This window comes from Porites lutea, chromosome 13, assembly GCF_958299795.1.
Source record: "Porites lutea chromosome 13, jaPorLute2.1, whole genome shotgun sequence".
In the NCBI taxonomy this organism is placed as follows: Eukaryota; Metazoa; Cnidaria; class Anthozoa; order Scleractinia; family Poritidae; genus Porites; species Porites lutea.
In genome coordinates, this window is record NC_133213.1 from 18450214 (window position 1) to 18466282 (window position 16069).

A 16069-nucleotide genomic window follows, 5' to 3' on the forward strand; every position below is an offset into this window, starting at 1 on the left:
CTACTGTTTCTGGCACTAGCATTAAAATACCATTAAAAAAAGTTCTTAATCGATCTCGGGTAGATTTAAAGCAATAATTTCTGGAATTTATTTTTGACTGTTATTAGCTTTTTTGGCTACTGTTTCTGGCACTAGCATTAAAATACCATTAAAAAAAGGTTCTTAATCGATCTCAGGTACATTCAAAGCAATAATTCATGTAATTTATTTTGAATGTTATTAGCTTACACTCAAATGCTTGCACTGGGTCCTAGAAGAAAATATGCTCCGTTCCATATGGAACGAAAACAACCATTTACTGGTAGTCCAAAAGGTAATCTGAAATTTACTACATGTGTCCAACATATAAGAGTTACGGTCCGGTTCAAAAAGGCGATATGCGATGCATTTGAGGATACGATTTGCGGAACGCGCCCTATAGATATTTTTTGGCGACGCAATTTGTCGCCATTAAGCCCGCTACGCACTCAAACTTCAATTTTATCCGTCGGTTCCCACCTTGCCCTCCCCTTCCCCCCGAAAAATACAGACAAACAAACAAAACCCTCACACCTCTTAATTCTTTTATAAATTTACCTAATCTCCCCTTTATAAACCAAGTAGCTCAATAAATGCCCACAAGTTTTTTTTTTGCGCATGATAAATTGCTATCAAAGTTCATTGCGACGCAGTGAACTTAAAATGTGCCCTCAATGGCAAATGATCGGACGAGAAATACTGGTTTGGCAGGCCCTCGTGTGGTTCTATAGCTTCCTTGGATACCGTCTCTAAGGCAGCTGTCACTTTCAGACTCGCAGAATCAAACCACATGTAATCTAAAGTCCAAACGCGGCCTGATCCTTCATGATTTGTGAACTTCGGCTCGTCGCCCTGAAAATTAAAAAAAAAAGGTTACAAAAAAGGCAGCGCACATGCCACAGGGAACCCAGCAGGCGGGAATCTTTACCTGTTCCTGTCGCAACGGAAAAAAAATAGGATACCAAGGGTGGTGTTCAATAATTACTGCGCCAGCTCGTGATCATGGCTAAAAAATAACGTCACGTAAGGCACCGATCTGTATAAAGCGTCGACCTTGAAGTCAGTGTTTAAAATTTTTTAGCCTAGCTAAGGACTTTCCTATTAGATTGAAGTGATTCGTACTAGATCAAGTATGAGTGCGATTATTTCAAGCCGGTTATTTCTCCCAGAACTCTCATCCTCATTATGATACCAAAAGCTGTCAATGAAATGGGGTGATAAATTTTGGCTTTACAGAAATAGTTTTGCTTGATGCATGGTAATATCTTAGCCCTCCAGGGGCTAGCCCCGAAATTGATAAGCGTGCAAACATGCTCGGATTTGGATGATTGTTGGCCATTAGGAATTGTTAAAGTTCTTCTTTTTTTATAAGTTTGTTAGCCATGATATTGTACAAACAAGTTTAACCTTTCTCATCTTTTACCTTAGTCTGTTACACAGCCGTTTTTTGTGTTGTCACGCAACGCTCCTCCCCACAAGAGAGTGACGACACCTAAAAAGGTTCTGTGACAACACTAAAAACGGTTGTGTAGCAGACTTCTTTTACCTGTGATGGCTGTTCAATATCAGGAGCCCATCGGATGTACTCCACACTTTTCAGTGCCTGTATCTCCTTTTCACTCAGTCTCCCTTCCTTTAAAAGCTGATAGGCGGGCAAATGGGGCTCAATATTGAAGTCCCAACAGAGAATGTGAGACACGTGTTCGCCTCGTGACTCGAATGTCGCCACCAGGTCCGCGAGGGCATTGGCTGCAAATGATATTTCACATACCTGAGAGACCGTCAGTAGTAAATCTGCCCATATGATGTGTGTGGTTCCTGAGAAGAAAATTGTTCTAGAAATGAGAACACTGAGGAGTCACAGGCTCTCACCAGCTTCCCTCTTTTTTCTTTATAAATCTCTAGGAACTAAACAGCCTAATGCTCGTATAGCACTATATTGTTTCTGAATCCCTGGTTTATCTCCCCGGAGATAGGGCTTCTGTTCACTCATAAGAACGGTGATTTCGGCGTAATTTATGTATCGGAGCGAAGCTGCGCCGAGCCAGTCTCTGAAGTGGAGAGTCACATATCGGATAGGTGTTCACACTATAAAGCGTTTGCACGTGACGTCACGGCGGCCATATTGGTGTTTAAAACAATAAAGGTAAACACTTGTTTCCATATCTCAAACCGCCCCTGGATACGTTGTGATGCCTACACAAAGTAATTTCATATATATGAGTGAGCCTTGACAGTACTGATTAGGGTAAGCACTGACCATACTGATTAGGGTTAAGCACTGAAAATACTGATAATGAGTTAATGGTTAACTTCTATTTAAGGTGGCCCGAACCTATATACCTTTATTCAAGCTTTTTAGACTTGTCGTTACGTTCGCACGGGAAGTTTGCCACTTGGGGATAAAGATGAAGAAAGATATGACAATCGTCATATTTTTCTCATTATCCTCAACGGCAAACTGCCCGTGCGAATGTGATGGCAAATCTAACAAGCTTGAATAAATTACCAAATACAAGGGTTTTCGTTGTAGCTGAAAATGGATAGGTTGAAGTCCTGTAGATGGTGGCTGTATTTCTCCTCAAGACGGGAACCTTCGGTGCTAAAAACAGGTAGGCGATTTCTGTAGATGCTATATTTTGCTTTGTTGAGATTTTTTTTTCAAAAAGAGAAGGGCAAAAAACACAGTAACTTTGATAAATAGAAGTTCTTTCAGTCTGCCCCGCATTCAGCGTTAAGTCGCTCTTCTTGTATTGCGAACTGTACTCAGTTTCTTGCCATAAAGCTTTGGGCAAGAATACCCTTGCAGATAGGAGATAGTCCGTCGGCTCTCTTCCTCTATTTGTGCGTCAACTTTCAGAAATGTGTTAGCGTTGCATTGTAAGGTAAAATTTGACCAGCATTTCGTGCAGCAACTTCCACGGTCACGATTGACTTCAAACTTAGAAAGCTCCGAGGCTTATTTGCTGAAATTAGAGAAAAATCTTTCATAGAGTTTCCAAGTTATTGACATTTTTTGTAAACATCCATCTTTTAAACGACAAACGTGGGTTTGTACCACGTGACCAAGGTTTCCTTTACTTGTCGCTTACCGTTCATTACGTCCACAAAAAATATAATAGTTCCACGCCAGTAATATGCATGTTTTTATCTGCTCATTTCCTATTTTGAGAAATTGAACCTGGCGTTTACCGTGAAGGTGAGGAGGAAAAAGGCGAATCCAAAATCTCCCTCAGCATTCCTTTTCCACTTCCTTCCCTACCCGTAAAGTAACTACTGCTCGCAGGCGTGGTTAACAACCCTAACGCCAAAACCAAAAGCATTATAAGCTTCTGGTCAAAACAGAATCGGTAGGAGAATTCTTTGGGTTTACGAAACGAGAGATAACGTAAGATTGGATTTAATTGCCATGTTTATTTTATCATCATCGTTATTATTATATCATTACTATATAATTGTTACTTAAAACACTGTACAAACATTATCAATGTATCAATAATTAAATTATGGTTTGTTTCTCATAGACAGGCAAAATCGAACGATAAAATCCAATGTTTCAGACAGTTCTACAATTACAGTGAATTAAGAGAACTAAAATTGTCTCAATTTTGCTGTCCATCTCACTCTTAGATTATAAAATAAAACTCGAGGAGAACACTAAGTCTGAACAAGAGAACTCTAGGTGCGAACATTTTTACAACCTTCCCTGTTTAAATAAAAACATTATTTGTTTCATCATTGTTTCATAAGACGACAATATATAGTGAAAACCCGAAAATCAAGCTGTCGATAACTTGACCGGATCACCGCGGTTCGAAGGAAATTATTTTCCTTTTACTTCATAAAAGTGTTGTCATAATTAGTATTTTCCTGGTCATTATATGTCAAATCGTACGTACAGTCATGAAATCAGCTTTGTACATGCGTCTGTACCGGCACGGCAAATTTAAAATGTCCTTTAAGTGACAGGTGATCGGACGGAAAGAACTGGTTTGGCAGGCCCTCGTATGGTTCTATAGCTTCCCTGGGTACCGTCTCTAGGGCAGCTGTGGCTTTAAGATTGGCGGAATCAAACCAGATATAGTCCAAAGTCCAAACGCAGCCTGGTCCTTCATGATTTGTCAGCGGTGGCTCGGCACCCTGATAAACAAGAACAAATTAATTAGAAATAAATGATAGAGGTAACGCCACGTGACGTAGGGCAAAGAAAATCAACTCACTCCTCGACGGTATTTAACCAGTTGCCAGACGGCAAGAGGGAAAATGGGAAGATTACAGGTTAATGCGAAGGGTCATGGGAAGTACGACACAGACTCGAACCAATGACTCCCAGAATACCAGTTGGGCTGTCCGCCCTCTAAGCTAAGGAAGAACTGTTAGGTGCCTTCTTCGCGACTGGTTTCGCTTTGAGCTCAAGTCTGTTCCAGGCGGTCATGTGGTGAATTGCTGTACCAAATCAGAGAGCGGGAAAAAATGAGGAGGAAGAGAGGGAGAGAGGGAGACCTCTCACCCCTACCTCAGCCCCTCCCTCACACCTCTTTGCACCGTCCCATACAATCTAAACGCCTGGAACAGGATATCGACGCTCGAAATCAGATGTAGAGATTGGTTGCAGACCGTCAGGCTGAGATGCGTCTCTTTTAGGAGCTTATTTCTAATTTTCCTATGAGGATCCTCGTAATTTTGATATGAGGGCCAAACCCTCTTTGACAACAGTCGCCGAAACAGAATCACCGCATGAAAGCAACACTAATGCGAATGTAAGTAAGCTATAGTATCCTTACCAGAACTGTCTTGTAGGTACTTTGCAAGTTCTTGAGAGTATGATGAAGATGCGGCTTAGTTTTGTTTAAAAGTGACATTTGATCGGGAAGCAGCTACGAAAAAAGAGAGAGAGAAATCAGTAAAAAATTTATTATGGCAAAAAAATTCCCTGGCGCTCAGAATCGGTGCAAACGAATTATGAGCTTTTATTGACCGTTATTTAAAGGGTTGAGCAATAAGACTAAAAATACACTATTCCCACACGAGTCCATTCCAGTTTGTAAATGCGTTTACAATTCCCGTTCACACAGTGTGATTCAACTTTTAAGAGTGGAAAAGTTTGTAAAGTCACCTACCTTGGGACTAGTGCTTAAAAAAGCTTTACGCAAACATACCTATACGCATAACCAGCCCATTTTTGTTGTTGTTCTTGTTTTTTATCTGGCTGGATAGTCCTGATTAACAGTGAAATTGTCTTATACGGCTAGACTGATCTGGCAAGGCCCTTTTTGAGTCTCCAGTAGACAGACGTTTCTCTAAGAGAGACATGTATTGCCGGCCCCATAAGTGCCCCTCGTAAAGAGAGAGATGACTTCCAATCAATATTATCATCGGTATATGCTTCTGTGTCTGTTGTCTGTTCTTTTCAAGAGAATGGAGCTAATCACTTCACTGATATCTTACATGAGCTGCTATGTAGCTCTGGGCATAGTCTTCTCCCACACAGCCGTTTTTTATCGCGCAACGTTCCTTGCCAAAAGGGCCATTGCTCTAGGGACTTGCGTGACGAGACCGTTGCGTGACGAGACTGTGTCTCGTCACTGTATCTCTTCAGGCTGTGTGGAAGACTTCTTTGCGCAGGACACTCGAAAAAGTGCAAAACGAGGAACGCCATGACTAATAAAACATCCTGTGGTTTTTAATGTCCCCTTTTCAAGCTCTGGTCGGCTAAACAAGAAACAAATAATAAATACAATACCTGTGAAGGCGCTGTAGGGCTAGGAGCCCATCTGATGTAGTCCACACCTTTCAGTGCACGCATTTCCTTTTCACTGAGTCCACCCTCTTTGACAAGCTGATACGCTGGGAACTGAGGCTCAATATTGAAGTCTCCACACAGAATGTGAGACACGCGTTCACCACGTGACTCGTATGACGTAACCATCTCCGCCAGGGCATTGGTAACGAATGTTATTTGACAAGCTTGAGTGATGGGTTGTTGCAAATCTCCCCAGATTATGTGCGTCGTTCCTACCACGAAAAAAAAATCGTATTCCTAAATATTTATAGACTATGAGCAGTCCCTTTTTCTTGGTCCGTCTCGAGCAAAACGCTCGAGACAGGCAAATGACCACACGCGTGACTGCCACCCTCGCTTACGCTTGCACTTCCCTCATCAAATCTGAAGAAAAAGACTGCTCTCAGTCTAAAATCTTTAAGTGAAAACATAGGGTGATAAGATTTACCATGGAAACACGAGTCGAATTTTACGGACAATTCCAGTACTTCCAGACTTAAATACAATGATGTTTAATATTCCGTGTTGAAAAACGAGGCAAGGATAACCCCATTTGCGCGCTGAGAAAACTTTAAGCCTTTGGTCGATCACCGGACACTTACCGAGCCCTTTACATGCCAATGGAAACAATTGTCAGCGGTGTTTTGAAACAAGAGGCATGTACACACAGATAAGGCTCCAGACCTTTATGTCATGAGTACGTTTACGCTAGGAATGTCATGCAACGACTACACTGAAAGCACAGAAGAGGCGGACACTCCAGGTCATCAGCCGGTTACTAAAACGAAGTCAAACTGAGACCACGGTTTTACCGGTCTTAAATAGTAAACTTTCAGATGTTTTTAAATGTTTTCCTGTCATTTTCATTCGGTTATTCCGAAGAGTTTTACAAAAGCGAACCGCAAACTCGTATTCGGGGAAGCATTCCAGTTCTCTAGCGTAAACGTAATGAAACGCAGTGCAACCCAGCTATAAGTATTCTCACCAATCACTAGCAGATTATCGCTTATTGTGTGCTTCAAGGTTGCAAGAAGCCCTATTTCGGCATCGCTTTGCTTAAGTGAGGGCGGGACCTGCTCGTTTAGATGCACGGTTTTTGTTTCTTCCAGCACGAACTTGTCCCGCTTGTAAAACATGGCCAAACCTTCGGGCTGACCCGGCTTGCACTTTGGCGCAAACATCCCCTGGTATCCCATCCGGGACATTTCATCTGCCAGGATCCTCTCAAAGTAGGGTGTGTCAACTTCTTGAAGGCAGATGATGTCGCCGTTAAGCCACCGCAACTAAAGAATAAACCAGGTTTAGCAGGATGCCACGGCGTGTGCGAACCCATGGCTTTACTTATAGCGATCAGTTGATCGCTGCGAACAGATGATATATAAAACCTTTTTGAAATAAACTGTTTTTAATTGTAAAGCGTGAACTAAGATAAAAGGCCACTTTTCATGAGGCCAAAAATTTCGACTAGTAAACTAGTCTTATCAGGCCTGATTCCGGTAGTGCCAGCCTTGCAATTATCACAGAGTTTATCCCTGATACACGTTATTATGAATCTCAACAAAAAAGAGATCCCACACTCCACTGAGTATTAATCTACGTTTTGTGCCTACATTCAAAGCTCTCATTAAACTCTAGGGGAGAATGTGGGCTATTAGTTAGTCAGCACAGTCATTTCATACCAAACCACCCAATTTGGCACCTTGAATCACGTTCCCAGGGTCCTTATCTGCCCGTCCCCGGAGCAAGTAGGAGAGGACCCTGGGAACGAGGTTGGTACATTGTACGATGCATTCCTGCTTTTGGCCTTGTTAGCGCTCAATGGATGCTTGAATGATACGAAACAGATATGGAAGGACTACAGTATGTAACAGTTTCATCAACAAACGAACAACCTATTTAGCTAACAATTTATGACATTTATCGGCCTCTCTTTCCTTTGGGAGTCCACCCATCCGGCATTTATGCGCAAAAATGCATGCAATGGCGGAAATGGAGAAAACTGGCGATTTAAATTGGACACCAAAAGTGGCCTCTTGGAGATTGCGATTTTGGCGAAAATGGCGAAAATTCTGGACATATCTCGCATCCGGGCAATTAACCACATCGAAGTCTACAGATAAATTTTGCCTACCTCTTCCATGAAAAGCGTATGACGAGGAGCATTCATGCACTGCTTGCTAATCTTGTATTCGTTAGGACAGTAATTGTAGGCTGTGCCTTCTTTCACTTTCCTCTGCAGCCAGTGGTCCGCAAGAATGTTATACGTCACTACTGTAAACTCGTGTTCACCAGGTCCAGATCCATCTACGCGCTTGAGAGCTCTTCTAGCAAAGGGGACTGGTAATGGATTCATCATGATGCTCTGTGAAGTGAAGAGAAAAAAAATCTTTTTATCATATAGATTTTGAAATCACTGGTGATGCCTGCAATCTGATTGGCAATCAGTAGTGTGATTTATTCACGAAGCACGCTATTTTTTGCTCTAAATCACATCTGTTCTAAATCGCGTCATTCAGGTTCAAAATCGCATCATTTCTGTTTTAAATCGCACCGTTCTTGCTTTATGTCGCATCATTTCTGTTTCGAATGGAAAATGAGAAGTAAAAGCCCTTTTGTTTTCGCTTTTCAACAAACCGGCTACTTGATCGATAAAATATTGGTGCTGACTGAATTCTGAATTCTGAACTTCGTCTGAAATCATACTTGTGACTTCAAATCAAACTGGTTTTCAAATCATGCGCATCCGATTTCACACCTTATACCACTACATGAGAAATTTCTGCAATTTGATTGGCTTAGAGCAGTCGTATTTCAGCTTAATTTGAAATACCTACATGTGAAAATTACAAACCTTTTGCGGGTAGTAGTATAAACAAATAATAGCATGATTTGTACGTGATATTTGGCATAAATACCACTCGTGATATTTCGAAATTGTCTCAAATTTCACTCGCCTAACGGCTCGTGAAATTACGTTTAACAATTTCGAAATATCACTCATGGTATTTATGCCAAATATCACTACAAATCATGCTATTACCTATACAAATTGCACTCCACTCAGTTCAATTACCATTATATTTATTTACTCTGTCAAACATAAGAAGCTTGCGCGCAGTTGCTCGTTCCACGCATTCAGATAGTGGAGTGTGGCGGGAAGTCCGGGAATTTTTCCTGCTAACATCTCTCTAGCCTGTGTACAGCCACCCCCTCCCCTCAGAAAATCTCCGTTTTTTTCTGAGGGGAGGGGGCAGCTGTACACAGGCTAACATCTCGCTCGCTCAATGTCCGCTCAATGTAAAAATCCGGAATCTGAAATCCGGAAAATTTTTGCTTGTGGAATATGAAATCCTGGGCTTTGAATCCAGAATTCAGCCCAAGCAGAAGCCCATTAAATGGGCTCCTGGCCCAAAGGATTTTTCTGTAGATCAGTTTTTATTCGGCTTTTTTGAAAATTTCAATTTAAAAATTTGTGATCTTAAAATTACCGACATTGTTTTGATTCGCTCTTTATTCTTTGTCCGTGAAGAAGTGAAAGTCCCTCGGGAAACCAGTTAGTTTGTTTTCCCTGCTTTCCCTATCCACCCTTTACAACTTTTACATGCCGTGTAAATAAATACACTCAACATAATAATTTTGCAAAGTTTTTTTGAAATGTGCGTTGAAAAGGTACGAAAATCCAGAGGGGCTTCCCTCGAGCATCCTCTGAGCACCCTCTGCATTTTCGGTTCTTTTTTAATGTACATTTTAAAAAACCTTTGTAATCAATCGATCATTTGCATTGCACAGTATCTTCCAATTTTTTAACACTCAGCATAATGTCTTAATTTAGACTGCATGAAAAGGATTTTTTATCTCCTCTTTTCCTATCTTGATTTTGAACAGCTTTTGGACATAAAAAGCCGTCATTTTCAAAAACGCTTGGTCTCCTCGGATTGGCATAGGTATACACGCAATTAACACATAAGTCCACGTGATGCGATTGACCTTTGTAATGTCACAATCATACGACCGCCCGTCACGGATTGTCACGTGATAAAAAGTACATAAACAATGATCAATCCCAAACCACTTTCCCTTGCTTTGCGTCGCCAACCAGCGAACTTGAATGATTGAATCGAGGGGGAATTAGTGCAATTTTCAGGCCTTTCACTCCTGTTTTAGCGTTCTTGGTGGGTCCTAAACCAAAGCAGTCGATTCTCCAATGAAGCAAGTTATTTGTAGACTTAAAAGATTTCATTTTCTCGTCAAATTTGGGTAGTAACGTCGCTGAAAGAGCGAGCCGGCTTATCGAAGAACGGTCGACTTAGTTGTAAACAGTCTCTTTTCCAAATGCTCGACGATATGTCGTTCCGAAATCACTCAGTAATCTGACAGCTTTATTGCCAGGTAAAATTCTGCATTTGGTTGAAAAATTCAGGACTTTTATCACAAGAAAGCAGGTTTGTTTATTTGGAAACCATTGTTCGATAAGCTTTATTCTTACGTTACTCGTTATCCGGGAAAAATTTTTAAAATCTCTGATACCTTACCGATGAATTGCACGAAGGAACAACTGCATTTTCTTAGTGATTCGTGAACTGAAAGAAAGCTTAAAACGGCTTCAACTATTTTCGCTTGTGTCTGTCTCCCTCCGATATCAATGCCGGCCGGCGAACCTTAGCTAGCGGGGGATGTAAGAGAAAGAAATTGCTACGCTTACTTGAAGAATTAAGCCAAGAAGTAGAAGTGGTTACAAAACATTTCACTGACCTATTATTGAAGCTTTCCAGATGAGTTGTGTGGTTATTTTTAAGACGAGTTTCTTTGATGAACGGCGGGCCGGTTTCGCGCTGAATCTTTTCTGTGTCGAAGGATCGGAATATCGAAAACCGGTTTGACTGGCATTGTGCACGCGTTGTAGCAGTTGCGTGACAAAAGAAAACCGCATTCACTCTCGCCCACATTTGTTTGGATTGAATTGTAGAGACTATACATGCAGTACAAGAACCTGCTGCGACAAAGGAAAATACTGGTTTGACTCCAACTTTCTTTTGACTGTGTCGGTCTTCTAAAATTACATGTGTATTTACAAAAGGATCTGAGAAGTCTGAACGTTGAAGACCAAATACAGTCAACTCCCGATAACTCGAGACAACATCGATAATAAAGTAGCTTTGTTTCTAGACTACCTCACGAGTTTCTTAGCGAGCGAAGCGAGCTTTTTAGGCCGCGAAGCGGCCAAGCTTTCGATATAAAATCGGTCGAAGGACTTTTTTGAAAGTCTACTTTGTTGCCTAATTCGTTATACTTCTCTTTTTCGGTTGCTTGCTTCGAACTCCCGATAACTCGAACCCTTTTAGAGTCGACTGTACAAATTATATTTGTTTTGTAATCCGACTGGTTTGTGAATTATGCGGGTGATGCAGAGTGATCGATATTGATATAAAAAAATTGATAAAAAAATCTATGAAATGCGCTGTTTTCTGCTTTCCCCGTGTTGCATTAGTTTCTTTCGAGCGATTGAGAACGCTTTTGGGAAATATTGGAAACACAACCTATTCTCTCATTATCGGTCCCCGAAGGACGTTTAACAGCCTTCTGTTTCGATCAAAAACTCGCATTTTACATGACTTACCTTGTAATTTTAGAGAAAAAAAACTGAGCCTTTTATTTATTAAATACAGCCAAACTACCGGTAATCCAATTGTGTGACGACACCGTGCTATAAAACGTGACGGAAGTACATACACCGCAAGTTTGATCTCACGAGCATGTTCCAGTGCATGTCTACTCAATGATTGACGTCTTTGAAAAGAGAAGTTTCGTGGTTGCGATGTTGTGAATCGGAAGAAGTATATTGCGTGAGTTTAAATATCCAGTTAGACTGCAGTAAGAAATGGGAATAAATCATTTACAAGTAGAAGATATCCTTGTTTTGACAGAGGAAGAAGAAACATCGCCGTTGTTTGTGAGACCTCGTTCTGTTCAACGTTTTGAGGTTCGTAAAATACTGTGTAATTTTCCGAGTTAACTCAGCGATGTTTATTCAATAAGAAGCTTCCATTGTACTCTAAGTATTGATCGTTTATGAATAGCTTGAAGCTACGTTGGAAGATTTCACCCAAATTTTTAAACGATGACAAGTACTAATCAGTTCGAAATTTGAGACAGGAACTGTAGCTCTTCATACATGCTGTCCTTCTTGTTTATACGCAGAGTTACAGGTTCGTGCTTGTCGACTTCGCTTGCGGCCAGGCTCGCGGCGGGAAGAGCACAAAACCAATTTTAATTTTGAAACATGGGTTAAAATTCCTCCCAGTCAAGCGAAGTTTAAGATATTTTATTATTACAAGATCTTTAACTCGTGCTGCTTCGATTGATATAAAAGGGGAAGAAAAGGGGGACGGGGGAGGGGGGGACAGTCCCAGTTTCTACTCGGTTCGTTTCACTTGCGAGTTACGACAAGTTACGCAGCCTACGTAGCAGGCGCCACTTATATGTTTTTAGTTCACGCGAGGTGATCACGCGAGTGGGTGATGAGGCCTCCTCTCCTTTTCTCCCCGCGCGCCACCTCGAGATTTCTTCCTGCGCCATAACAAAACCGGCGCCTGCTTTGCAGGCTAGGACACAGGCAGACCACTGTCTCTTCGTGTGGACTTTATTGTCATTGAAATCTGAACATCGAGTAACGAAAATACAGGTAAACATAAGGCGGCTACAACATTGAAATCATTATTTTCAGAAACAATCATTTGTATCTTATAGAAGAAATACAGAGTAGGAAAAGGATTCACTTTTACTGACTTCCGGTAACAACGGCAACGCACAAACAGAGGAGTGGCTTGCCTGGGGTTTAATTTTTTCTTTCCCTTACCTATTGCTCCCGGTGATCCTCATCGTGAGGGGTGTGAGTAGAACGGGTAGATCTAAATTTAGGATATGGCCGGACCAGGATATGTGGCAGCAATCTTGCCACCATTATTAAACTAGGATTATTGTTTGGTTACTGTCTTCCTCAGATTTTTCCAGGACGCATTGGAATCCAATGGAAGGTCTTCCGTGTAGTATTTTCCGCATTGTATCCAGTCGCTCACGCAACCATTGTGGTATCTCTCATCTCGTTCTTTGTCACAGCTTTCAGCTTCGCCATCAACTGCGCGTTGGAGATAACCTTCGAAATGATTTCACCATTAGGAGACGATGACGTGACTGATCAGACATTTTATACTTTCTGTATGTTTGTACTTCTCTGTTGTACGCTGTTTTTAGTTTGCCTGGTATGTTCCCTCTTTTGGGAAATCATAAAAGTGGCGGTAGTCAAGCGAACGCTTAAATTCCGCGTGGCAAAAGTGACGATTTTAATGGTAATTCTGCTAATTGCGAGTATTTACGCAGGTTGCGCTAAACCGAACTATGGTGTCTTAGGATTCCTCGAAAGTTGTGTCGTGGTTTCCTGGTTTGCGGCGTTCGTACTCGCAGTCCTGGGCTCGATTGGCCTCCTTGTTTTTTGCTACAGAGAACAAAGCCATGAACTCTACGCCGTAGCACTTCTTCCAATGTGCGCGGCGTTTCTCCTGTTTTCAATTCTCTCCCCAGTCTCCTTTACTCTCGTGGGCGCATCGAAAGCTGCGGTGTGTTTTTCGTTTTTTTATCCTTTTTCCACCGCCTGCCTTACGTTGTACGTTTGTTTCCGAGGTTGCAGACGACCGAACGGTGAATACTTCATCATAAAAAAGCGGTTCGCCTTTCTGTTTGTCATTGCGTATATCGGGGTTATCGTGCTAACACTAACATCTCGCCCTCACTCTGACGGTAAAGACTCCTGTTTCCCATCGCTGAATAACCACACCAGAATGAGTAATGATTTTGGTAGCAAAGCAGAAAGAAGCTCTCTCAGGTACCCAATTTGTGGAAACACTTGGACTCCCTTGCGTCTGAACATCGCAGATATTGCTTATCTCTCATCCGTCGTTTATCAAGACAATTTGACCAAAAAAGACGTCAATCAGTCTGTTAACACGTATTTCTCCAATCGAGGAATCCAGTGGAATGTTACGTACATATCTCAAAACAATCTTACGTTTTATCACGTGTTCGAGGCCACAGAACGAGTTCACGTTATCAGCATACGAGGGTCGCAGAACACTGGTGACTGGATTAAAAGCCTAAAATTATGGAGCGAGATTATTAGTTACCAGATCACCGCGGTGGCACTTCCGGTCCAGACACTTCCGTTAAGCTTCGTGACATCATTCGTGACGGCTGCGTCTTTCCTAGAGCGCCTCATGCACCACAATCGCGAAGATTTTGCGTTTAGTTCATTGGAATCATATTTGAGTAAGCACTTGATCAATAGAACAGTTGATCATGATATCAGTATCATACTAACAGGGCATTCACTCAGTGGTGGTTTGGCAAAGATCTTGGGAAGCCGACTCAAAATCCCAGTGGTATCGTTCTCGAGCCCTGGTGAACTTCATATCCATGGTAAGATGGGTTTTACCTTGGACGACCTACAGCGTTACACCACGTCGGTTGTATCACGCAATGACGTGGTCACGTGGATTGATAGTCACGGTGGACTAGTCCAGTATATTGGCTGTAGCGCACAAAGGAACGTACCATGCCATAGTATTGTTAACATTTACTGCGAGTTGAAGGAAGGGTGTGGTTTTGATAGTCCTATCAAGTGCTGATATTCCGTAAACTGCTGCTTATACCCCCCAGTTATAGGCCCATCTACCTGTAAACAAAGAGATACATCCGATTATACCCCCCAAGATATAAGGCCCTCTCTACTACAATCTTGGACAAAATAAATGGAAAACCTTAACTCCCCTTCCCCCCAAAATCAATGATAGGAAATGGCGCGCTTTTGCCCTTCGCGCTGCTTCAGCCTTGGTTTGGGTGGTTTGCTGTTCCATTTTATTTTGTCTAAGATTGTAGCTTGTATTGAAATGAATCCTTTATTACTATGGTAGTAAACCATGCAGTAAATTAATGCAAAATACATTCTGATCAGCCCTGTTATAGCTTGTTTCGAAGCCCTTTTTCTATTCCAGATATAAGCCCCCTCCTTTTAATAAGCGCTGCTAATTAGTTTTATGAGCCCGCGAGCGCAGACATATTTTAATTCATTGCTTCTCTCCACCCGAAAGTAACGTCGCTAATGATGTATAGGCTAACCTGCGAATACAGCCGTTTCTCTTTGCTCCTGGCCTTTAGGAACGTTTTGCCAACGTCTCTAGCGGCGAGGTGCATGCAAGGAGTAACGGCTGTATTCGCAGGCTATATAAACACTGTGCCCTATAGGCCTAGGGCCTATCCGCTATACGCGTCAGTTTACGGTGGATATCCACTGCGGACAGAACTGGAGGACGGACGTGATTATGAGATCGAGTCAAGTCTAATGTTTTAGTAAAGAAAGCTTATAATAAAAACTTTACCTCTTAATGCGAGCATGAATTCAAGAAAGTTTTGGAAGAGTTTAATAAGAAAAATTGTGACAAACAAGAGAAACTTTAATACTCTGGACATAGGTTTATGAGTAAACTCAGGGGCGGATCCAGGATTTTTTAACACCAATAAACCACATAGTTTTTTTTTTTGGCAGGATACCAGTTGTATTAGAAAACCGCAGGTCATCTCAGGGGGGGGGGGGGGGTGCGCACCTCCTGCACCCTCCCCCTAGATCCGCCCCTGAAACTTCAATTAAAGCTGGTGTCCCTGAAAATAAAAGTAGAGATTTTATGATCGAGGAAAGTTGTACGTTATACCACGAGAAAGTATTGTAAAACAAGTTTATCCCATGCTACTCACTAAATGATGACGACATAAACTGAAAATGAACTGGTAGCCTGCGAATACAACAGTACCGGCAGCCGCCTCTCTTCGTTCCTCGCCCCTAGGGATGCTCTCACCTTCGCGAAACGTCCCGTCAGTCGACCGGCCCAAGATCAAAGACAGCACATCATGAAACGTTCGGTTTCAAAGCCAAACTATCGATCAATTCAATCGGCAATGTCTCTGTCAAAACCTCTTTTTCTAAGACTATAACTGCTATAAGCGTCTAACGAATACACTGTGAGGTCACTAATTTCTCAGGCACAAGTGTTTTACAAAAATCATTTATCAGATTTTCCTCTCTGACCTCTCTCATTCCCTCTTGCACTTACGCGGCACCTTGTGATGTCTTCACTTTTTTTATCCTGAAAAAACCTAGTCCCTGGCCAATGGGTGACCGACACTTCCCCGGTAACGACCCCAGAAACCATTGCGGGACACATC

General features: G+C 42.0%; 2 protein-coding genes across 3 annotated transcripts; one reads left to right on the plus strand and one right to left on the minus strand.

Moving 5' to 3' along the window:
* Nucleotides 1–3800: 3800 nt before the first annotated feature.
* LOC140922248 (uncharacterized) lies at nucleotides 3801–10754 on the minus strand. The gene is made up of 6 exons (XM_073372240.1): nucleotides 10553–10754; nucleotides 7932–8162; nucleotides 6786–7083; nucleotides 5762–6033; nucleotides 4803–4895; nucleotides 3801–4158 (listed from the first exon to the last, which is right to left on the minus strand). Exons 2-6 carry the CDS (start codon nucleotides 8154–8156, stop codon nucleotides 3928–3930), a joined length of 1119 nt encoding a protein of 372 aa, XP_073228341.1. The 5' UTR covers nucleotides 8157–8162; nucleotides 10553–10754; the 3' UTR covers nucleotides 3801–3927.
* Nucleotides 9932–15401, plus strand: LOC140922247 (uncharacterized). Of its 2 annotated transcripts, XM_073372239.1 has the most exons (3): nucleotides 9932–10009; nucleotides 11725–11780; nucleotides 12802–15401. In XM_073372239.1, exon 3 carries the CDS (start codon nucleotides 12961–12963, stop codon nucleotides 14476–14478), a length of 1518 nt encoding a protein of 505 aa, XP_073228340.1. In that variant the 5' UTR covers nucleotides 9932–10009; nucleotides 11725–11780; nucleotides 12802–12960; the 3' UTR covers nucleotides 14479–15401. The 2 variants fall into 2 exon arrangements, with proteins under 2 accessions (XP_073228340.1, XP_073228339.1); XM_073372238.1 differs by lacking the exon at nucleotides 9932–10009 and having other exon boundaries at nucleotides 11506–11780; nucleotides 12802–15398.
* Nucleotides 15402–16069: the final 668 nt, after the last annotated feature.

Excerpts from the sequence above, each read along its gene's own strand:
- LOC140922248 (XM_073372240.1), bottom strand. The coding sequence starts at position 8,156 with ATGATGAATCCATTACCAGTCCCCTTTGCTAGAAGAGCTCTCAAGCGC. Across the intron at positions 4,896-5,761 it reads GCCCTACAGCGCCTTCACAG|CTGCTTCCCGATCAAATGTC; the intron begins GTATTGTATTTA and ends CTTTTTTCGTAG. Across the intron at positions 4,159-4,802 it reads GTACCTACAAGACAGTTCTG|GGTGCCGAGCCACCGCTGAC; the intron begins GTAAGGATACTA and ends CTTGTTTATCAG.
- LOC140922247 (XM_073372238.1), top strand. The coding sequence starts at position 11,679 with ATGGGAATAAATCATTTACAAGTAGAAGATATCCTTGTTTTGACAGAG. Across the intron at positions 11,781-12,801 it reads GTTCTGTTCAACGTTTTGAG|ATTTTTCCAGGACGCATTGG; the intron begins GTTCGTAAAATA and ends TGTCTTCCTCAG.